This window comes from Oncorhynchus gorbuscha, linkage group LG23 (assembly GCF_021184085.1).
Source record: "Oncorhynchus gorbuscha isolate QuinsamMale2020 ecotype Even-year linkage group LG23, OgorEven_v1.0, whole genome shotgun sequence".
NCBI classification, from domain to species: Eukaryota; Metazoa; Chordata; class Actinopteri; order Salmoniformes; family Salmonidae; genus Oncorhynchus; species Oncorhynchus gorbuscha.
The window spans coordinates 47,377,537-47,402,888 of record NC_060195.1 but is presented as its reverse complement, the minus strand read 5'-3'; the positions used below and the strand labels follow the sequence as shown (position 1 = coordinate 47,402,888).

Sequence of the window (25,352 nt, the reverse complement as noted above, 5' to 3'; positions counted from 1 at the left end):
ACACACACACACACACACACACACACACACACACACACACACTCACACTCACTGGGCCCTACACACACACACTCACACTCACTGGGCCCTACACACACACACACTCACACTCACACTCACTGGGCCCTACACACTCACACTCACTGGGCCCTACACACACACACTCACACTCACTGGGCCCTACACACTCACACTCACGCACGCACACACACACACACCCCACCCACCATCATCTGCTCACTCACACATAATATGCATGTATATTTATACTGCATATACATACACACGCACAGCCACTCGCATACAACCTGCTGCTGCTCTGTTTATCTTATATCCTGTTGCCTAGTCACCTTACCCCTATACATATCTACCTCCATCAGTATCCCTGCACATTGTAAATATGGTATTGGAACTGACCCTGTATATAGTATGCTTACTTACTTATTGTGTTCTTCTTATTTCTGTTTTTTCATAGTATTATATTGTCACTGGTTATTGCATTGTTGGATTTTGAGCTAGCAAGAAAGGCAGTTCACTCTACTTGTGCATGTGACATTGAAACTTGAAACTTTCATATGCTGGTTTTCCAATCTAGTCTTTCACCTGGTTTGCTTAGCTGTACCGTACCCACTCCCTCACAAATCGGGTCAACGTGCTTCATTGTCTGCCCATGTATTGTGTACATAGTCATTATTCGTCCTTGGAGAGCTCCCTCAAGGCTGCAGAACTGCCACACAGACAGATGGCTAGTCCGGGCTTGTCTCCCAGTCTAAACCAGGGCCCATTCCACCCCATTAGATATGTGCTCTGGCCAGCACAGTGAATCAAGTCTCAGTTAGTTGCTTGGTTGGATGCGGGAGGAAGGAAGCCTATGTAAAGAAAAATGTGCAAAAAAATGCGATTCTTTTTATTTATTTATTTTTTCCCACAGGATTATGTGACTTGGACGTAAACACCCAGGGAAAGTTCATTTGAAGTATCTGGTCAGCCCTGGAATGACTCTTCACATAATATAATTGAATGATTTGCTCCTTTAGCCATTTTGCAGCATCATAACAGTTAGAGCACTCAGAGGTTAAGTCTTAAGAAGATACGACCAGTGAAGTTCCCCACAGGCCAGAAAACTTGCAATATGTCATTTTTCTTACCAAGCTTCTTTGTAGCGTTGCCTAGGCAAAGTAGACTCTACAATATATGGACAAATGTGAAATCCAATCTACCTCAGGGCTCCTATTCATTTTAGCAGACTCAACATGGTGTATAAAGACTCAGAGGTTTTCCTAAGGAAGGCATGAAGTGCTCAGACATGACATGCTCATGACAAGTCTTGACCATATTATAATGCATTGCCCGCATGGCCTCTTAACTAAATTGTCACCATGTCTCAATAAAGCGTTGTCATCCAGTAGTCTGACTTCAAAGTGAGTGAGATTCTGAACATACAGAAAACTTGGTGAACCTACGGTACTATACCTTGGCAAAGGATTTAGGCTAATGAATGAAATAAGATTCATTGTATAGACCAAGAGAAAGCGCATTGAGTGTTATCCGTTAGAGCCTGTTGTCTGTTAACTTACCGTATTGTCTCTGCAGCACCATAATGGTGGCTAGTTTCCTCACAGCAAGGATATAAATAAAAATGGAGTCACTCCCGTAGGAGCTAATGAATCATATCTTTGGCTGTCTCTGCAGGTAGCATTAGTCTGTTCCTTTCCATTGTGTGTTAAAAGCCTCTCTCTGACTTCCCTGTAATTCTTACATTTTACATTTACATTTTAGTCATTTAGCAGACACTTTTATCCACAGTTAGTGCATTCATCTTAAGATAGCTCTTTGAAGAGGTAGGGTTTAAGATACTCGTTGAAAAGGTTGGGTTTTAGATGTTTTTCGGGAAGATGGGCAGGGTCTCTGCTGTCCTAGCTTCAGAGGGATTTTAGGTGCCAAGATAACAAACCCTAATTGCCTCCGCATCAGAGCCGGAATAAGATTGTTATCCGTGAAGCATCGCACACTCGGATTCTCAGAGAGATGTACCAAAAAAACATTCCAGTCTGGCAGAAAGTTTGAGGAACCGTCAGTGAACCCGCTGTTCTCATTGTTGAACCCGAGGTTTTTCTGTTCCATTAGCATTCTCGCGGTGACACATGTAACAAGACGAATGCCTTGCGCTGGGGGGCACCAGGGTCAGCGTATTGTGGAATTAGAATTTCCTTCTCGCCTCCATTAGCTGGCCTTTACCCTGTCTGGCGCTGCCCCTTTTCCCATATTCCCCCTGTTCTATGCGGAGTGGGTACACTGGGTAATGAGCTCGGGCATCGTTCCTCCTTCATGTTCCTCCCCCAAGGTGTCCGCCTGTTCCCCTTCCCTGACCCAACCCCCCTGCCCCGATACCAGGGCCATGCTGTTCCTCTGGCGTATCTGGGCTGCATCTAAAAAGTTGAACGTGGTCTCCTCTTCCTTGTCTCCTCTCTTTCAACTGCAGTGTTATGAATGCAAAAGAAGGGTACATGTGAAAAAAAAAGTTTTTTAAAATAGATGCTTACTGGGAAGTTGCTATCACCAGTCCAGTCCTTTCTCATCAGAGTAGATGATGTGGAGGAAAGGAGACAAAGGAAGGTCCCTTCGAGCTATTGTACCGCACACCTTCTTACTCTATTGCTTTGCCTGAGATTTTCCAATTTTTTTCCCATTCTCAACTTGTTTAGGATTAATTGCCCTGTCCCTACTAACATTGAATGGGTGTGTTTAGGCAAGAAAATGTAGCCGAAACAGCTTTACATCCACTGCTGTAGCCAACACCATTACAGACTTTTCCCCTTAGAATACTATGGTGATTTGATTTGAAAATCGCCATGTTTTGCCCTTGAGTGACTTCTATTAGAGTACTTGTGAGAAATGGACTTGCAAATGTGTAATTTTTCGCATTACTGTAATGAAGGTGTACATCTTGAGCCAAGGACTTTCTCTAATTTCCACTAGCCCTTCCTATATAGAGAACAGTGGGACCTGAGTACAGTGAATGTGCTATTCTTAGTTAGTACCCCCTTCTATTTTTCAATGTATGACTGAGGTGTGAGTCCAAGGAAACAACCTCCTATGGAAAGATAAGGGCAATATTTTACCAATGCAAAATGCCTCTGAGCTCTGCAACAAATAGCTTAATGCTTTCAATATTACAGCCCTAAACTGCAATATTGCTGCACTAAACTGCAATATTGTTCAAAAACAAATTACTCTGTAATTAGTGCAGTTTTACAGTGGTTTAAATGTTCATCTGTTCGGTCTCTACAGCTCAGAACACAAGACGGTGCTGTCCTTGTTGGCCGCCATGTCATTGGCTCTTATCTACTTCCTGGTCCAGCGGCGATGTTCCTGGGTCTCCAAGATTGCCCTGGCTCTCGGCCTTCTGGGTGTCTACAGCTACCGGGCGGCTGTGGGCAACGTTGTGTTACCATGGCAACATTCCAGTGGAAACATGTCCAAGTAAGTTTTCGCCGACTATTATGTGGCAAATGATTACTCTTTCCCAATCGCCCTTTAATGCAATTGTGGTTTTGCATCAAATCTGAAGAAATGCTGTATTGCATTTGTGTTTGTTGAGCCTTTTGATAGGTGGTCACATCATGTCATGAGCCAAAACGGGTCACCGAAAATTGTGTACTATGTCATCCATTTTGTATGATATGTTTCGTCCTGACCTCCAATTTGTTTTGTTTTTTTACGAATTCCAATTCGTACAATAAGAATTTGTAAGGGCTTAAGATCCCGGGACTGCATCTTTAAGGACTACATCGGGATAAAATACACAGCAATACATAGAGGAAGAAAAACTAGGAAAAGATGACGATCACTTTGTTTACCCCAGTGCTTTTGATTTCTATTCACCAAATGTGGAGCTCCTTCGCCCTCCCACTCGGATCAATGCCTCCCTACTTGCCTGCCTGTCTTCAGCCCCACTGCAAGAACACAATGAGTACGCAGGTGCTACTGCCCAGTTATCCTGCCCTATAATTGACAACGCCACCATGCAAAGTCGCCCAGTCATTAATCACCACAGGAAGTTGTTTATGCTTGCGCCGTGGCAACCTCCTGGCATTCCCATTAAGTTGAGTCCACAACATCAACGGCCCCAGCTCAATCACTCACAGTCAGGCTAATCTGGTAGCATGAGACCCCTTCATCCTTTGTGCCTCATCACACTGGCCCACATTGCTGAAAGAGGGTCTTCCACACTGACTCGCTATGATAGTTCAGGATGCATCTTGTTGTGTGTGCTTCGTAAGACAGTTGGGCTTGACTGACAGCAAAAAAAAATTGGCAAATTTGACATTTCATTTTTTTTATGAGGAAACAATTCTTGTATAGCTCTCTATGCAGTAGTCTTCTCCCAATAATAAATTAATCATCATTTACCTGTCCATTAAAATCATACAGAATACCCTGTGACATGTTCTGGTGTTCGCTGTAATGAGCTGGGAGGTAGGGATTGAGTGCCCACATTTATTCCTCTATTTCTCCCTCCTTTCTTCTATTCTTTCATCTGTTTCACGTGAGGAAATGCTCAATCAAATGCCTCCAAAAGAGCATTGTAGTCAACAGAAAATGGAGGGAAAAGGGGCCTTGGAATTTCTGGGTCTCCTGCTGTCTCGCGTTTAGCTGTCGTGCCGCCCGTCCTCGGCCTGATGAGTGGCCATGATTGATATGGCCCTGCAGACGCTGTGGAGTCATACCCCCCCTACCAGATGGGGTCATCAATCAGACCGTTTTTGTCATTTTGAAAAAGCGGAGTTGTCATGTACCTCCGGCATAAGGAAAGCCATTCTGGGAAGTAATGTGGTTTAAGAGGCACTTTGAATCATCAAGCTTCTGTGTAATAGTCACAACTTTTTTATTTTTTATTTATCACTTGTGATTTTGCTGTTGTTCATACTGCTTGTTGTTCATTTTTTATTTTCCCATGTAGTTTTATATTTTAACATTTTACCTCACATCATTATAGCGTCGATAGGCCAGTATTAAAAATAGTCTGTGTATGTTGTACCACATTTTAACATTTACATTTTAGTTATTTATCCAACGCTTGTACCCAGAGCCCCTTGCAACTAGTGCGTATATCTTAAGATAGGTGAGACAACTACATATCACAGTCGTAGTAAATTCATTTTTCCTCAAGAATGTAGATATCAGCAAAGTCAGTGCTAGTAGGACAATACCGGTGCACGTTCCCACACATCGACTAAGGTGAGAAAGCCATGCTACTCATTCTCACGAGTTCAGCTAAACCTAAATGTAATCAAAATTGTTGTTTTTTGGGGGGGCTACGTCAGGTGTCACAGAACACATATGATTGGCTCTCAATGTGAATGTAATTTGTGGCATACAGTATTGAATGTCTTTGGGGGGGTGGAGTACTCCAGCTTTTTTGACCAGCCTTTATCTGCCCCACTGATATGACCCATCCTCTTGTTAAATGACAACGTGGAATCATATCTCAGCCCAGTGCAGTTAATGTGAATTACAGGAGTGGCTTAAGGGCCGGTGTTGTCTCTGTGATGAAATACATCTCACAGCAACCCTGGGAGGCTTCTGTGTTATCTGAACACACCTGAGTTGCTGTGAAGGGCATGGAAGCGTTTGTGTTACAGCACCATGCTGAATATAATAGTACTATAATAGTTTATATATTATATCAGAAATGTGTAGTTTGAGGTTCTACTCCCAACTCCCCCAGATAACACACAAACATAGTCCAATCATGAGAGCAGCACAGGGTGTTCCTGAGTTTCAACACCCCTGTGTTTTGGGGTTAAGTGCCTTGCTCTATGGCACAACAGCAGTGGATGTTGCACCTGGGATCTGAAACAAAACAACTCCTCAGATTCTACTTTTTTTTGAGAAATAGTGTAGTCAAAATATGTATTGTAGTCAAAGCGACATCGTATTTTCTTCAGCAGCCACTGCAAGACAAGTGTTACTCATGATAAGATATGGGACTGGAGAAAAAAGTCCCTTAAAAATGAAGTGAGGCACCAGAGTTGACACAATGCTGGCAAAAATGTAGAAGATACTTACGTTGTTCCAAATATCATTATTGCGTAGTTACGTTACTAGTCCCTGAGATGCAATGCAAATGTTCTCCCGAACATCACTTAGCTCCCAGCTGTAATTCATTTCCATTGTTCTGGGGATTTTGTTTGATATCCCATCTTTTATAATCCCCTTCCTGTGAGGAAAGGTAAAGATTGAGCGATACTTAAGCAATGTCATGTTTCTCATTATCCTAGAGAAACCACCTTGTGTTCAGAGGGTGGCTGAGTAGCTATAAACGTTTCAATGATCTATCAAGGTTATTGTTTGGACCTTTTAAGTATAGGGACACTTGCTTCGAAGCTGAAGAGTTCCCACTAACACTACTCCAGAGCACATAGAACTGACACACCACTGCAATCGAGGTGTCAAAAATTGCTGAAATATCTTCAAAGTTCTGTTTGTGTGTTCTGTCAAAGCACAGCTTGTACTAGAAAATAACTACACATAGTATCTCAATTGGTTCCTGCAGTGCTTTACACCTGCCCAAAAACAGTCCCTTTATTTATTGTCCTTTTTAAATGTTAGTTGTGCTGACACTTCATTTGGGAACATTTATGCATGCAGATCCCTCATGAAGATGCATATTAATTCTGACTCTCATCGGAATCTCTGAGTACACACACACACGCATGCACATTGCACATTACACACACACAAAAATACACACATGCAGGGATTTCAGGTGTCATGGATGAGGGGTTCAAAGTAAGGCTCAGTCTCTCTGTCTTCAAAGACATGCCTGGATAAGAATGAAGCTCTCATTGTTCATACACACATTCAGCCTATAGCTGATGTGATCTTCTGTTCTAAGCTTCCCTCTGTCACAATCATAGAATTAGTTCAGAATGTTCACGTTATATACAGTGCCTTCAGAAAGTATTTCACATTTTTAAATGGATTACATTGAGATGTTGTGTCACTGATCTACACACAATACCCCATAATGTCAAAGTGGATTTTTAAATTCAATTCAATTAATGAAAAATGAAAATGTCGTGAGTCAATATGCATTAAAACACTTACGTCATTCCTAACTCAATTTCCGGAAATTAATCAGGGATTTCCCCATGAGGCCAATGGAGCCGTTACAGAGTTGAATGGCTGTGATAGGAGAACTGAATATGGCTCAACAACATTGTAGTTTCTCCACAATACTAACCTAATTGACAGAGTGAAAAGAAGACACCTGTACAGAATAAAAAATATTCCAAAACATACATCCTGTTTGCACTAAAGTAATACTGCAAAGAAATGTGGCATAGCAGTTAACTTTTTGTCCTTAATTAATACAAAGTGTTATGTTTGGGGCAAATCCAATACAACCCATTACTGAGTAGCACTCTCCATATTTTCAAGCATAGTGGTGGCTGCATCATGTTATGGGTATGCTTGTAATCGTTATGTACTGAAGAGTTTTTCAAGATAAAAAAATGACTGAATGGCGCTAACCACAGGCAAATTCCTGGAGAAAATACCTGGTTCAGTTTGCTTTCCACCAGACACTGGGATATTAAGGCCAAATCTACACTGGAGTTGCTTACCAAGAAGACAGTGAATGTTCCTGAGTGGCCTAATTGCAGTTTTGACTTAAATCGGCTTGAAGATCTATGGCAAGACTTGAAAATATATGTCTAGCAATGATCAGCAAACAATTTGACAGAGCTTGAAAGATGTTGAAAAGAATGATGGGCAAATATTGTACAATCCAGGTGTGCAAAGCTCTTAGAGACTCACAGCTGTAAGCACTTTCAAAGATGAGATAATGAGATATTTCTGTATTTAAATTTCAATACATTTCCAAACATTTCTAAAAACCTGTTTTCACTTTGTCATTATAGGGTATTGTGTGTAGATGGGCGAGAGGGGAAAAAAGCAATTTAATCCATTTTGAATTCAGGCTGTAACACAACAAAATGTGGAATAAGTCTAGGGGTATGAATACTTCCTGAATTCACTGCATCTCAACATTCTCTCCAATTTTTGTTCAATTGTTCACAAAATGTATTTTGTTCAATTCTGTGTGGCTATGATCTCTGTCAAGACCAAATCTATTCTCAAAATAGAAAGGCCTTTGAGCATCCAAGATACCACTGTTTGTCCATTTCTCATGTCGTCCCTCTTACAGCCTGCTCTCATTAGCAAGTAATGAACATGCAGGTGACTATTTGAACTGTTCTCCCGAAAAGTGACAAAAAATTATCATTACCTAATCATCTTTCCAATCCACTGATACTAATGTGAGGTGTCTTGGCGGGTGTCTCTCATGGGTTTGGAGTCCTCTCTTGAAGGATCCATTGTGCTTCACTCTCCTAGATGGTAGTGCCTGGGACGACACCAGTATCGGGAATATTTTTTCACATGAAGCAGACACATCTATTTGGTCCTTTAAAAACCTATTTTATGAAAAATAGTGTGTGCTATAGTTTGGAAAATAAATAAATGTGACTCTGGGTGACAACATGATGATGTTTGTTTCCAAAAGAAGTTTCCTAAAGATGTTTGGTATTTTATTAGGATCCCCATTAGCTTTTGGAAAAGCAGCAGCTACTCTTCCTGGGGTCCACACAAAACATGAAACATGACATAATACAGAACATTAATAGACAAGAACAGCTCAAGGACAGAACTACACTAACAAGTATTGCAATGCTGGTATCATCCGGGCCCTACTAGATGGCTGTTCTGGCTTTTTGATGACTGATGTCAGGACACACCCATCTTTTCATTCAAGGCTATGGGATGTTCCCATCACTGTCATCAGTCAAGTTAACTAGGATACACACCTTGTTCAATAACCATTTATTAATCCCATTTTTTGTAATTTTTAGATTGTGGGAATTGTGATATACTACTGCACTGTTGGAGCTAGGAACACAAGCATTTCGCTACAACCGCAATAACATCTGTTAAATATTTGTATGTGACCAATAAAATGTGATTTGATTCGATCCAGTTATACAGGTACTTTAGGAAAGCAGACCGAGACAGACTGCCAGACAGACCAATGGACAGACTGAAAAACACAGACTGCAGTACATGGTGTCCAGAACACTACAGAATCTTCCTCTTGTTTTTTCGGTTTGGATTGTCAGTTTATCAGGGGGTGTTATTAGCACGGTTGTTCTGCCGGCGTCTAAATGCCAGGGTTTACATTTCTGTGTGTGGTTTCCCCCCCGAGAGCATTTGCCTCATCACTGCAGAGAGCGAGAGGAGGCTGGCATCATGTCTGCATTTGCTCGTTCTGTACCCATCTGTGCCGCTCACCCCAAACAACACACACTGGCCTCAACGTGCCGTTTGTTTGCCATAATTACAGCTCATTTAATTTGCTGATTGTGTTGCTCCGTGAAATAGCATCCAGCTTAAGCCCGCACACAGGCACCTGTGGAAAAGCCCAGACACCACCACATTTACCTTCACAAACAAAAAGAGACTCCTCTTCATCCTCACATAGTCAACCCAGCTAACAAGTCACCCCCCCAGCCATGCTTAGAATAAATACAACAAAACAAGAATTTCCAGCTATGCTTAGCATAAGAACCAAGAAGGGCAGGGATTCTCTCCACCTCGGATTTGTGTTTTAGATAAAACATTTGAATAATATACAAGTGAGAGATGTAGCTAGGGCACAACTCCAGGGTTAGAAGGAACTGCTGGCCATTCATCTGAGGGATGAAGGCTGCAATACAAACCCAGTGAATGAATAATACATTGCGCAACACCTGCTTGACTCCCTCTCCTAGTGAACCAGACCCTTATCCCACTCCTATCACTACAGGCTCCTTAAAATTCAAGGATGTCTGGCCCCTTTCGGGGACACGCTGTCAGTCAAGTGCGTGTTTGACAATAAGGCGGGCACTTGAGTGTTCTACTTTTATAGGCACCTTGTTTAGGTAGTGAGGTTTGCCTGGTGAGGGCTTTCCCTGCAGGCTAAACAGGTTTAAATTACATCATAAAACCATTTGCACTTTCATTATGAAGTCATTTCAAGCATGTTTTGCCCACTAGGTAAGAGGAGTTTTACTGATAATTACTCTGCCTCTCCTTCCCTAGGTACAGCAGCTAGCAGTAAAAATGGCCTAATCCATTATTGTTTAGGTGCACATTTTCATATGTATATCTCTCTATCCCGCACGCACACACACACAGACACACACAAACACACACTGAACTAAGGATTGCATGGGGTTTGCTGTTTGGCAGACTGACTATCTGCACCCTGTCACTCCTGAGTGTCCTCACATTAAAAACTCCTGACTCTTGTTCACACAACCCTGTCTCCATGGTTACCTGCCAGGAGGCTACATGGCATCTCCTGTTGTTGTACCTTTTCCCGATGAGCGATGACGCAGAAAATGTTCTGCGTGCCATAATAACAGGCAGAGAAATCATGATTCATTCATCTGTATGGATTTTAGTCAAAGCAGATGTCCTTGTGACTTCTGCTATTACAAATAACACACATGAATTTGAATCAAGAGGCTGGGAAACTGACTTGTGTTTATCTTTTTGGACTTATCTTTTTTTACGAGGTTGTCAGTGTTTGTCAGAGTTGCGTAAGTGTGTAATCGGACCAGTCTAGTTTGGTCAGTGTCAGACTTAGAGGGCACACCTCAGCTGAAAGGAGAAATGACTGTGTTTATCTGTGTACTTGCTTTCATCATATCAATTGCTAGATTGCCTTGCCCTTCAACTCCCCACCTTGTCTAGAATCCAGTGGTCTTGTATCTTGTGTACATGGTGCTCGCTCAGGTCTTAACATGTGAAAAAGTTACAGACCAATAGCAATTTTTAAAACATAAAAAAATATGGAATTGTACTACAGTCTGGAAAAGATCCACAGCCTCATTTATAAACGTTGCGTAGGCACAAAAGAAGGCATGCGCCACTTTCGAAGCAAACTTTGGGATTTATACAAATAAATAAATAACTTGACCGGAGAATGTTTGGTCCTCCACGGACACTTTGACCCATACGTACGCACATAAACTGGGGAAATTAGAACTGCGACTCCCATGGCGGAAGGGTGAAACTAGAAACGTTTTGAAATTGATACCATTGTGTAAAATAAATTGAAATATTACCTCTGCCGTATTATATATGAAGAGTTCCCTGGAGTGCACACAAAAAAAAACAAAAAAAATAAACTGATTTAGGATAATAAATACAAATGGAGATATCATTTTTTGCAAAAGAACCCCTCACCGTACAGTTTAAATCGGATCTGTAATTATTAAACAATACTCGCAAGTTATGAAATGTATTCTCATAAATAGTACGGTGAACAGTAGCACAAATTACATTTAAACTGATTCCGTTTTCGATGCCTCAATCGGGCAGATACAAGTACACAGTTTCATATATTGTTATCACGTGTTCGTTGCGCAGATCTGTCAATGTGATAATGGCCCTGTCATTGTCTGTTACAATCAGGGTAATTACCACACCTGAAGGTGTAACACAGTTGGGTAGCTTTGACAATCAAACGGGTGGGTATAAAAAGGCATGCAATTACAATGTGTAATGATGCACAATGGCTGCTTTGGCACGGTTCGGAGAGAGCGAATTCTCAGAGACGAGCAAGATTTACTGGCCAATGATGATGAGTGGCTTAAGAGCCGGTTCTGATTACCAAGAGCTGTTCTCTTGGATCTCTGTGCTGTATGTAGTGGGCCCAGCTTCACAGAGAAGCACCCATAGAAACCTAGACGTGCCTGTCCCACAACCCTCGGATTTCTGGCACCTTTCAAAGGGATTGGCTGACAGGTCAGGGATCTCTCAGCCAACCTTTAGCCGCGTTATGCCAGATGTGTTAGGAGGTATAATTGGATTGATGCATCTCTACATAATGTTTCCTTACATGGTGGGTGAACAGGCAAATAAAAAAGTGCAATTTGCAGCAATGTCCTGGTGCTATTGACTGCACTCATGTTGCTGTACGGGCACTGAGTGATAATCAATTTGCTTTCATTAATCAAATGCGTTATCATTCCATTAATGTCCAAATCATATGTGATGCGGACATGGTACTGACTAATGTAGTGGCTTGGTGGCCTGGGTCAACCCATGACTCATTCTTATGGAGCAACAGCAGTGTTGGGCGCAGTCTTGAGGCCGGAGCTATGCGTGATGGCTGGCTTCTAGGTATGGATGAGTAATGTAGAAATTCTAAATCAATTGCAATTTTTCTCTACTGCAGTGCCTAACCAATTCACTAACTTTGCAGGCGATAGTGGATATCCCCTCCAGCGGTGGCTGCTCACCCCTTTCACCAATCCACAGAGCGCAGAGGAGAGGAACTACAACGTGCGCCAGGTACGCGCTGTTGTGGAGCGCACCATCGGGCGTCTGATGGGCAGATGCCGCTGCCTCGATTCCTCAGGCGGAAACCTTTTGTACAAGCCCAAAATGGTCTGCGACGTTGTGAGGGTGTGTGCTGTGCTACATAATGTGGCACAGCTCAGGAATGTGACTTTACCCCCTGACACTGTTGGTTGTGTTGGCCCCAACCACTAACTCAGGTCCTGCTCAGCTGCAGCACCACCGACCCCGCTGGAACACTCAGGTCCTGCTCAGCTGCAGCACCACCGACCCCGCTGGAACACTCAGGTCCTGCTCAGCTACGGCACCACCGACCCCGCTGGAACACTCAGGTCCTGCTCAGCTGCGGCACCACCGACCCCACTGGAACACTCAGGTCCTGCTCAGCTGCGGCACCACCGACCCCACTGGAACACTCAGGTCCTGCTCAGCTGCAGCACCACCGACCCCGCTGGAACACTCAGGTCCTGCTCAGCTGCAGCACCACCGACCCCGCTGGAACACTCAGGTCCTGCTCAGCTGCAGCACCACCGACCCCGCTGGAACACTCAGGTCCTGCTCATCTGCAGCACCACCGACCCGGCTGGAACACTCAGGTCCTGCTCAGCTGCAGCACCACCGACCCCGCTGGAACACTCAGCTCCTGCTCAGCTGCAGCACCACCGAACCCGCTGGAACACTCAGCTCCTGCTCAGCTACAGCACTGCAATATTAAAATAGTCTGCCAAGCAAGATGGGCCTAAAACATTTCAGTTCTTGAAGAACAAAATGTGGCATTCGATCAGCACTCGCATGAACAATGAGTCAGTCATCTCCGTCAATCAGTCACGAACAATGAATCAGTCATCAGTCAATAATTGCTGCAAACGAGAAAGGTCGAGGTTTTGACAATGTGTCCGTTAGCTTGGAAAAGTCTAATTTTATTATCTGACAGGGGCAAGCTCACTTTGTATTGGGCCTCAGTCCAACATTCTTTTTATTCACCTTTCCCAAGTTCAGAGTACACTTAGCTCTATCCACCTACCCGTTATACTGTCAAATGGATCGATCATTGTTATTTTCCTCTTGGGCCCATGGGAGAGTAAAACACTCATGAATAAACAAATTTTACTAGCGTTAGCGCAATGACATGCCAGCTGTTTCCATAGACTTCCAGTCATTGAGCCAGCAACCATCCATTTTAAAGCACGCCTCAGTAGAAATATACGATATAAAGTATTCATACCCCTTGACATATTCCACATTTTGTTGTGTTACACCGGTGGTCAATTCCATTGATGGACATGATTTAGAAAGTGACACACCTGTGAATATATGGGCCCACAGTTCACAGTGCATGTCAGAGCAGAAATTATACCATGTTCAAGGAACTGTCCGTAGATCTCAGAGAGAATCGTCTTTTTGTATGTCTGTATCAGCTTTGCACATCTGGATTTGGGGATTTTCTCCCTTTCTTCCTCGCATATTTTTCAAACTGTTAAGTTAGATGGGGAGAGGCAGCAATCTTCAAGTCTTTCCACAGATTTCCAATGGGATTCAAGTCTTGGCTTCGGCTGGGCCACTCAGACTTTCACATTCTTGTTGTGAAGTCATCCCAGCTTGGTTTTGGATGTATGCTTGGGGTCATTGTCATGTTGGAACGTAGATCTTCACCCCCAGTCTAAGTTCTATGCACTAAAGCAGGTTCTCGTCAAAGATTTGCTAGTCTCCCAGTCCCTGCTGCTGAAAAGCATCCCTATAGCATGATGCTGCCACCACCATGCTTCACGGAAGGGATGGTGTTAGAGGGTGATGAGCTGTGCCTGGTTTTCTCCAGACATAGCACTTTGAGTTCATGCCAACGAGTTCAATTTTTGCCTCATCAGACCACATAATCTTTTCCTTTATGCTCTGTATTCTGCGTGACATTTTTCAAACTCCAGGCATGCTGTCATGTGCCTTTTTCTCAGGAGTGGCTTTCGTATGGCCACTCTCCCATGAGTCTAGATTGGGAAAGTGCTGCAGAGAATGTTGTCCTTCTGGTAGGTCCTCCCATTTTAGCCAAGAAACTCTGTAGTTCTATCAGAGTGGTCATTGGGTTCTTGGTCACCTCCATGACCAAGGTCCTTCTTGCCTGGTTGTTCAATTTGGTCGGACGCCAGCTCTAGGCAGAGTCTAGGTAGTTCCATATTTTTTTCAATTTCCCAATGATGGAGACCACTATGCTCTTGGGAACTTTCAACTCTCTAGAAATGTTTTATATATGATATATGCCTCATCATAATTAGATATCTGAGATCTACAGACAGTTCATTGGACTTCATGGCATAGTTTCTGCTCTGACAACTGTGGGAACTTACATAGACAGGTGTGTTTCTTTCTAAATCCTGTCCAAACAATTGAGTTGGCCACAGGTGGACTCCAATCAAGTTGTAGTGACAAAGTAAATTGGATGCACCTGAGCTGAAAGAGTGCCATAGCAAAGGGGTGTGAATATTTATGTAAATTAGATTTCTGTAAATCATTTTAACATTTCTAAAAACCTGTTTTCACTTTGTCATTATGGGGTTTTGCGTGTAGATGGGCGAGAGGAAAAAAAGCAATGTAATCCATTTTGAATGCAGGCTGTAACACAACAAAATGTGGAATAAGTCAAGGGGTATGAATACTTTCTCAAGGCACTGTTTATCATCATATCATATTTTATCATATTTTTTTGCAGCAGTGGCAACTATTTTTTCTGAATATAGGGGAATCACTGCTGCCATTCTTCACCAAAACTGCAACTGCAGATGCTTCTGTATTTTTAAAGTGTTGTGTTAAAAAAAATGTACGGACAAAACATGTTACTTCAACAAAAAATACTCAAGAGAAGGTAAGACTAACTTAAATCTGAAAACTTGACCTGGGGCTAGTAACAGGCTCTTGGGCATTCAGATGGAGTGGCCAGCCCTTGAACACTCGCGTTCCGTGAACAATGTTCTCAACAGGCTAACCACTACATCTCATCTCTTTTCTCCCCTCAGGGGGACGATGAAGGCACGCTTCGTGTACGTCTTCATCCTGGGCATCTTCTTCACGGGCTCCAAGGACCTGCTGAGGTCCCAGGTCATCACAGCCGACGCCCGGCTGAAGAGCAGGGGATTGTGGGAAATCTACAGGTAGGTAGCCTACACGGCAAGTAGCCTACAGAATAGAGAGGCGGGCTAGCAATCGGCAGGTGGCAATTGTTTTATTCAAACTTTATTGAACCACGCAAGTCAGTTTGGAATAAATCATTGTTCTTATTTACTCATATTACATAGTTATTGGACAATAAATACATCTTCTTACAGTGGTGTGGTTCTGTTGGTGGCCCTGTTGTTCCGGGCACACAACCTGCCGGTGCTATGCTGCTGCCTGCTGGTCCAGTCCCTGATGGCCCAGTTCATCTGGAAGAAGCTCCACTACGACGCTGCCCAGACCACCATCATGCACTACTGGTTCGGACAGGCCTTCTTCTACTTCCAGGTAACGGGCGGTTAGATTATATATTATTCATTGTGGAGTATGTTACTTGTAACCTGGCTATGCCTACACCTGGCTATGACTTTTTAAGAAGGAGTTTGTAGCCTTGGCTTGTGCGAGCCATAAAGGCTCATACTGTGTTTTTCATTAGCGCCGGCTGTCGACTATACAACCTATTACAGACTTATTTTCAGCCTGGTACCTTTTCCACTTAAATTAACTAGGCTACTTTTCAATTCGCTAGTCAGACAATAGTCTGCCGAGCCCGGTCCCGCTAGAATGAACGATATGCATCTTCTAGCTATCTATTGATAGGAAAGGCGCCTGTCAGTCACAAAGTGAGCGACGACAGGGAAACGCTGCTGGTTTGACAGTCTGCTGTCTGTCCCGCCTCTCGGTACCTGGGTCTGTGTGTTGTGTGCACTATGGTTGCCGTCACATTTCTTTACACAGAGGGAGAGAGTGTGAATTTGTACATCCTAATGTAACGTTAGTGAATTTGCACGTCCCATATAATGTGGTAATAATTTGTCAAAATCCACTTAGCCTATTGTTTTCTTGCACTTTAATTTATGTTCTTTCGCGTGCAGGGTCCGACATTAACTATGGCCTGCTGGCCCGAGGCCAATGGAAAATTTGTCGGTCGGGCTAGTGGATCTCCTCTGTCGGGCCAGTAACTTTTCAGCACATTTTTGCATTCCAGTTCAACATTTACCTGCTCTGTCACAGTCTACCATTGAAAACCGTGGAGGCTACACAGGTAAATGCCATGCTATTTGTATTTGGCAATATGATCAGCCATTTATTCATGCATAACCACGCTCCAGCGGGTCACAACTTCTCGAGTAACTTGAGCAGTACACGAGTTGATGTCTTCACACAGCAAATGCGAGTTGTCCAGCGCAAAAAGAAGCACCCATCAATCTACTCGCTGCGCTTATTTATTTAGATTCACAAAAGTAAACCTTAGATAGGGAACACACTAGCAATATGCTGGCTACTGTTGATAGAAAGCTGCAAAAAGACACCTAGCATTCCTCTTGGCTAGCCTACTGTAGCCATGTCGATATCTAGTGCTGGAGAGTCGACTCCAAAATAATAGATTATTTGACTCCTTTCCCGTCAACTCCCAAGATTCACTATTTTTGCAACAGAGGAGAATGAGTAGTTGCCGTTGGCTACTTCCAAGAACACAAACTCTTGCATCTTTCACAGCAAAGAAAGAGCGCTCTAGTGAGGGAGAGAGTGTGTAGGTGCACACCCAGGCAGACATTCAGAACCGTGCATCGGTAATAAAAGCTGCCTCTCGCAATGTCTCAAGTTCAAGTAGGGCTAACTATGAGTAGGCTATTCTACACGCAATAGACCAAAGACTGAACAAACACACATCATTTATAGCAAATAGAATGAGCAGGCGAGGCAGTGAGGGAGAGAGTAGAGGGGCAGGCAGACAGACGGTTGGAACAGTGCGAATAGGCCCCTGCAGCCCCATGTGCCCGTCATCTCGCACCTATGTCAAATGACCTACTACATGGGTAGTAGGTGAGTCAAACAGACAATATACTTGTCATTATCTAATTAGCCTATTTCTCAGTGGGCGCCGGTGGCAACCTACCTCAGCATCCTAACTGGTTATGAAGTTTTAAAAAGTTATGTGAATCAGGTCCGAGGGAGAGCGAGTTGGTGTTGCAAAAAGCAAGGCCAAGTGTTGCATAAAAAACGCAGCAAAAAAGCTTGATCTGATCAAGATCGTGCAAAATTACCGAAGATCACATCAGCAAAGCTACCACCTCTTCCTCAATTTCTCTACCATAAGCCGCCTCCGTCATTTTAGAGAATTTGAAAGTAACCGGCCTCACAACCGCAGACCACGTGTACCCATGCCAACCAAAGACCTCCACACCCGGCTTCTTCTCCTACGTGATCGTCTGAGACCAGCCCACCCGGACAGTTGATGAAACTGAGTTTGCACAACCGAGGAATTTCTGCACAAATTGTCAGAAACCGTTTCAGGGAAGCTCATCTGCATGCTCGTAGTCCTCACCAGAGTCTTGACCTGACTGCTGTTTGGCATCGTAACCAACTTCAGTGGGTAAATGCTTACAGTATGATACCTTACAGTATGACAGTGGCCTTGCTCCTGCTCCTCCTTTCTCTTTTTGAGAATATTGACAGTTCCACTAGTGAGAGTGCCGGCCCTCCTCATCCTCCTCTCCAATTCCCAACAGCACTCATGAGAGCGACGTGTATGTTTATTCAGAAAAATTATATTGGTTAATTCATTTTATAATCTATAATGTTTGAATTTCCCAATTGAATTACTGAACAAGTAAATACACTGAACAAACATGTAATGTGTTGGTCCCATGTTTTATGAGCTGAAATGAAATGTTATTCCTTTTCATGGTTTTGAGTGCGAGTACTTTTTGAACTCTACAGATATTTTCTCACCCACGCATCGGCCGCATTTCATTCTAGCATGAACCCTCATATTGGCTTTCTACTGAAATAAAAGATCCAAGAAATGTTCCATACGCACAAAAAGCTTATGTCTCTAAAATGCTGTTCACAAATGTATTTATATCCCTGTTAGGGAGCATTTCTCCTTTGCCAAGATAATCTATCCACCTGACAGGTATGGCTTATAAAGAAGCTGATTTAACAGCATGATCCTTTTACAAGTGCACCTTTTGCTGAAGACAATAAAAGGCCACTCTAAAATGTGCAGTTTTGTCACACAACTCAATAACACAGATGTCTGAAGTTTTGAAGGATCATGCAATTGGCATGCTGACTGCAGAAATGTCCACCAGAGCTGTTGACTGAGAATGTAATGTTAATTTCTCTACCATAAGCCGCATCCGTCATTTTAGAGAATTTGAAAGTAACCGGCCTCACAACCGCAGACCACGTGTACCCATGCCAACCAAAGACCTCCACATCCGGCTTCTTCTCCTACGTGATCGTCTGAGACCAGCCCACCCGGACAGTTGATGAAACTGAGTTTGCACAACCGAGGAATTTCTGCACAAATTGTCAGAAACCGTTTCAGGGAAGCTCATCTGCATGCTCGTAGTCCTCACCAGAGTCTTGACCTGACTGCTGTTTGGCATCGTAACCAACTTCAGTGGGTAAATGCTCTCCTTCGATGGCCACTGGCACTTTGGAGAAGTTTGCTCTTCATGGATGAATGCCAGTTTCAACTGTACCGGGCAGATGTCAGACAGTGTGTATGCCATGATGTGGGCGAGGGGTTTGCTGGTATAGGCAGGCATAAGCTATGGAGAACGAACACAATTGCATTTTATCTATGGCAATTTGAATGCGCAGAGATACCGTTATGTGACTCTGATGCCCAAATTGTCAAAACCATTCATCCACTGACATCACCTCATGTTTCAGCATGATAATGCCATGCGCCATGTCGCAAGGATCTGTACACAAATCCTGGAAGCTGAAAATGTCCTAGTTCTTCCATGGCCTGGATACTCACCAGATTACGTCAACCATTGAACATGGTTGGGATGCTCTGGGTCGACGTGTATGACAGAGTTTTAGTTCCCGCCAATATCCAGCAAATTCTTACAGCCATTGAAGAGGAGTGGGACAACATTCCACAGGCCACAATCAACAGCCTGATCAACTCCATGTGAAGAAGATGTGTCGAAGCTGCATGAGGCAAATGGTGGTCACATCAAATACTGACTGGTTTTCTGATCCACGCCTCAAAGGTATCTGATGTGATCAAAGCAAAAATAGCCTACATGAAAGTAAGGGAGAGGTAAGCATTATTGTTTCTAGTTTTGGTTAGTTACAATTGAAGTGTCCTGGCATCCGTTCAAAAGATCAGGTCGATCAAACCACGCTGCTGAAATGAGAGGATCGCATTAAAAATGTCGCAAAGGTATGCCCGCTGATGATTAAACAGCTTCATGTCAAATTGAATGTCCATTCGTCTCACGTGGACGTCTTGTCACATTTTCATCAACTAAAATGAAAACGTATTTGTTACAGTTATTGTTTTTTTCATGGCATCTTGTTATCGTTACTTGTTTTCGTAAGGAAAAATAAGATGTTGACACATTTTTGTCTTGTCTCAATAAAACTATAACCTAGTCCTACTGTAGGCCGAGTTGAACAGCCCAATGTCCTGAGACTCCGATTGTAGCCAGTCCATGGTCAGCAGCATACCACCCTGCATCCCACTGCTGAATTGCTTCTGAAGCTAAACGGGGTTGATCATGGTTGGTCCCTGGATGGGAGACCAGATGCTGCTGGAAGTGGTGTTGGAGGGCCAGTAGGAGGCACCCTTTCATCTGGTCTAAAAAATAGGGCAGTAATTGGGGACATTGCCTCATGTAGGATGCTGTCTTTCAGATGGGATGTTAAACGGGTGTCCTGACTCTCTGTGGTAACTAAAGAGCCCATGGCACTTATGGTAAGAGTAGGGGTGTTAACCCTGGTGTCCTGGCTAAATTCCCAATCAGGCCCTCATACCATCACGGCCACCTAATCATCCCCAGCTTACAATTGGCTCATTTATGCCCCGTCCTTTCCCCTGTAACTATTCCCCAGGTCGTTGCTGTCGTTGCTGTAAATGAGAATGTTTTCTCAGATGACTTACCTGGTAAAATAAGGGTTAAATAACCAAATTAATTTAAATTGTCAGCTGTGTGGAACTTTTGAACATAATTGCCTTCAGAAAGTAATCATAACCCTTAACTTTTTACATTTGTTTTTTTGTGTTACAAGGTGGGATTAAAATTGATTTATTGGCATAGTTTTGTCAACAATCTACGCCAAATACTTTAATGTAAAAGTGGAAGAAAAATTCTAACATACTGTATGTCAGAAAAATATATATTAAAATAAAACACTAATATGTCTTGGTTACATAAGTATTCAGCCCCCTGAGCCAATACATGTTAGAATCACATTTGACAGCGATTACAGCTGTGAGTCTTTCTGGATGGTAAATATTTTTTGATCATTGCTAGACGGTGATTTTCAAGACGATTTTAGTTGAAAACTGTAACTAGGCCACTCAGGAACATTCAATGTCGTCTTGGTAAGCAACTCCAGTGTATATTTGGCCTGAACCTGAATCAGGTTTACTTCTAGGATGTTGCCTGTGCTTAGCTCTATTCTGTTTCTTTTTTTATCCAGAAAACTACCCCAGTTCTTAACGATTACATGCATACCCATAACATGATGCAGCCACCACTATACTTGAAAATGGAGAGTGGTACTCATTAATGTGTTGGATTTGCCCCAAACATAACACTTTGTATTCAGGATGTAAAGTTAATTTCTTTGCCACATTTTTTGCAGTATTACTTTAGTGCCTTGTTGCAAACAAGATGCATGTTTTGAAATATTTGTATTCTGTACAGGTTTCCTTCTTTTCACTCTGTCATTTAGGTTAGTGTTGTCGAGTAACTACAATGTTGTTGATCCAGCCTCAGTTTTCTCCGATCACAGCCATTAAACTGTAACTGTTTTAAAATCACCATTGGCCTCATGGTGGAATCCCAGAGTGATTTCCTTCCTCTCCAGCAACTGAGTTAGGAAGGACACCTGTATCTTTGTAGTGACTGGGTGTGTTGATACACTATCCAAAGTGTAACTAATAACTTCATCATGTTCAAAGGGATATTCGATGTCTTCTTTTTACGTTTTTACCCATTTACCCATAGGTGCACAGCTTTGCGATGCATTGAAAAGCCTCCCTGGTCTTTTCGGTTGAATCTTTGTTTGAAATTCACTGCTCGACTGAGGGACCTTACAGATAATCGTATGTGCGGGCTACAGAGATGAGGTAGTCATTCAAAAACCATGCATTTCTTTTGCAAAGTGAGTCCATGCAACTTATTTACTCCTGAACTTGCCATAAAACAAAAGTAAACGGTTGTGATTACTCTCGAAGGCACTGTACATGATCCACTCATATGGTGTTGGGTTTGTCCGTTGGAGGGTGGCGTTGCCCTGGCACACACAGGTCCTTTCACACAAACACACACACACACACACACATACACACACAGGCGAGAGAGAGGGGAGCTAGTGGCCTTCATCAGCCAGTGAATTAATTCAGCTCCCGCTGCAGTCGCCGAGAGCTCTTCCATCACATCTGTGTCACTCCTGAGCCCTCGTCAGGAAATGGAAAGGGGAATGAGACTGAGCCAAAGAGAGTGGGGAGGAGGTGAGATGAGGTGGAGGGAAAGGGGGATTTCACCCAGTCACTGCAACCCTTACAAGGCCAGAGAGTTGACAGACAGCGAGCTTTGAATAGCTAGCTACCTGGGAAGTGGAGGAGCATGCAGGAGACTGACACATTTTATTCATGTCAGCTTCTGACTTCTTTCAAAAGTTAACATTGAGTGTAATTGTGCAATCTTCATATATATCTACAATAGGGAGAACAAGTATTTGATACACAGACCTCTACATGCTTTGTAAGTAGGAAAATCGGCAGTGTATCGAATACTTGTTCTCCCCACTGCATGTTCATTTTCGGTCAGCTACATTAGCTAACTTGTGTACTTTGTCTAACTAAGTTCCTTTAGCGACGTTACTTAGCTACTTTGTCTACTTCGTAATAAGTTAGCTAAGTAAGTTAAGGTTAGTTGTGAAAATGAAGCTTAATAAAACCTACGTCTTCTGGTTGGCTGTTTGTCTGTCTGTAGGGGAACTCCAACAGCATAGCCACTGTGGACATCTCGGTTGGCTTTGTGGGACTGGAGAGCTACGTAGAAGCCCCGGCTGTCTTCCTCACCGCCCTCAGCACATACGCCGGGCCCCTGCTCTGGGCTTCCCACCTCATCTGCTACCTCAGCTCCGAAAACAGGTCAGTTACTGTACACTCACGCCAGTGAATGTCATTAGTGATGATTCATTCAGAAGTTAATTCATTCCAACTTACACTGATTCACAACAGCCCAGGAACCAGCTAACCATATGTTTATCTTGGCAATTTTGTGTTTATCTTACTGTAGCAGACCAATGATAAAGTAAAAGATTTAGCAAGATTTTTCAAATGAGTTATTATTCCAGTATAAAATTAAAATACTTGAAATTGATTATTTAGGATGCCCATATACTCAAAACATTGACTCTGCCTAAAACAAGAGGCTGGCGAAACAGTCCAGTTATGGAATTTCAATTAATTCGCGGAAATTGAATTGAGCACGACCATACCATGATACATAAAGCCGAAAGGGGGAAGAAACAACATTTCAACAGAGACAAAGGACTCTGTATATTCCTCCCATCTAGCATGAAACTGCAGTGTGTAATTATTGGGACAGGATCATAATGTGATGACGATGATGAAGACGACGACGCCTTGGCCACGTGCCAATTTATTATGGAATTAAAACAGCAGTGCAGCAAGCTACCCCTGCATGTTATTTGCAAAAGAAGCGAGAGATCGTTTCGAACAATTTGTACATCGTTTGAATGCCTTGCGCCTCTAATTGGTTTTCTCATGAATTCATACAACAGGTTAGTCACCTAGAGCACAATTCAAAGAGCATAACTTAAAAGAAAGAGATGATTAATAAATGAGCGAGGTGTGCTACCCCACGTCTTGAATGTATATACATTACGCTATGCATCACAGATTGTGTGTTAAAGAGCTGTAAGCAAAGTTATGGAATGGAAAGAAGGAATGGGTCACGCAGAGGAAATCAGAGAGCTGTTTGTTGGGTGGACGGGTTTTTTCTTCCCTTTTAAAGGGGCCTTTTATCATTAAGCTCCTGTAAGCCTCTTTGTTACTGGCATCTAATTCCAATTAGGCTGAGTGATAACTAGCTTCATACCGCAATCAAAGCAGAGCGTAAAGCCCAGTCCAACATGGGGGCCTCCTTCTCTCAACGCACACCAGCCTTTCAATAATTGATGAAAACGATGGCTGCTGAGTTGATCCTCGCTCCAGGAGACAGAGGGAAAAGAGGACACACACACATATTCATACCCCTTGACTTATTAGACATTTTGTTGGGTGACAGCCTGAATGCAGAATGGGTTTATTTGATTTTCTTCTCAGCCATCTACACACAATACCCCATAATGACAAAGTGAAAACAGGTTTTTAGAAATGTTTGCAAATTTATTGAAAGTGAAATCGAGAAATATTTCATTTACATAAGTATTCACACCCCCGAGTCAATACTTTGTAGAAGCACCTTTGACAGCGATTACAGCTGTGAGTCTTTCTGGGTAAGTCTCTCAGAGCTTTCCACAACTGGATTATGTAACATTTTCCCATTATTATTTTCTAAATTCTTCAAGCTCTGCCAAATTGATTGTCAAATCAATGCTAGACAACCATTTTCAGGTCTTGCCATAGATTTTCAAGTAGAGTTGACCTTGTGTTCTAGGTTATTGTCCTGCTGAAAAGGGAATTAATCTCCTAGTTTCTGGTGGAAAGCAGACTGAATCAGACTGAATTCCTTTGGATCTAAGCACAATTTTGTCTGTGCTTAGATCCATTCAATTTTTTTTATTCTCCTGAAAAACTCCCCAGTCCTTTTAACAATTACAAGCATACCCATAACATGATGCAGCCATGAAATTCAGCAAGTTTTTAATCCTGAACTTAATTAGACTTGATGAATACTGATTGACACAACACATTTCAGCTTTAAATGTTTTATTAATTACTTTTTTTTTAAATGGAAAACACAATTCCACTTTGATATTATGGGGTATTTTGCGTAGGCCAGTGATAAAGAAAAAATATTTCATCCATTTTAAATTCAGGCTGTAGCACAACAAAATGTGAAAAAAGTCAAGGGGTGTGAATACTTTCTGAAGGCACTGTATGTCCTTGTCAAATCTGTGCAGACTGCACCCAATTGGAAAATAGATGGTGCAAACACATTGCCAGGGCTGTGTTTCTGAGTGTCAAAAGGGGCCAGCTCTCTAAAGATCAGTAAATTCAACTTCTTTAGCTCCAGAGATCTAGAGGTGGTATCCCTTAACGCACATCCTGTATCCCACACTCCTTTACAAGCAGTCATCCCTCTTTAATCCTGCTCCCTGGAGGATAGGGTCAGGATAGAGGTAGCGCACCAGATGAATACTAAAGACAGCCCAAAAGGAGGACGGGAAGTAAAGTGAGAGGGAGAGGATATGGGACAGGCTTGGAAGCGCATTACTAATGCCTGATCTCGTTTCCAAAGAGTGAATGCCCTTCAATTACTACCTCTTCAGGTAGCTTCAGGTAGAAACCTTTGCCTAGGACATGACATTAACTCTAGAACTGTCTTAGGCCAACAGCCACCGACATTCTGATTTTCTAAACAAAAAAAACAAAAAGCCCCCAAAATTGCAATGCCCTCCTCTTTCCCTGATTTTTCCTAAATATTTATATTTGACATTGCTCAGTTGTCAGAATTGTTTTAAGTAAGACAAATGTGCCAAAGGGCATTGGTACCCATGTGTCACTCTCC

At 42.8% G+C, this 25,352-nt stretch overlaps 1 protein-coding gene across 1 annotated transcript in view; it reads left to right on the top strand.

Moving 5' to 3' along the window:
- LOC124011338 (GPI ethanolamine phosphate transferase 2-like) overlaps positions 1 to 25,352 on the top strand; it is a 134,254-nt gene that overhangs the window by 97,719 nt on the left and 11,183 nt on the right. The window contains exons 10-13 of the mRNA XM_046324617.1: positions 3,292 to 3,483; positions 15,417 to 15,551; positions 15,726 to 15,900; positions 22,584 to 22,744. Coding sequence (XP_046180573.1) covers positions 3,292 to 3,483; positions 15,417 to 15,551; positions 15,726 to 15,900; positions 22,584 to 22,744 — 663 coding nt within the window. The remainder of the gene's footprint in view (positions 1 to 3,291; positions 3,484 to 15,416; positions 15,552 to 15,725; positions 15,901 to 22,583; positions 22,745 to 25,352) is intronic.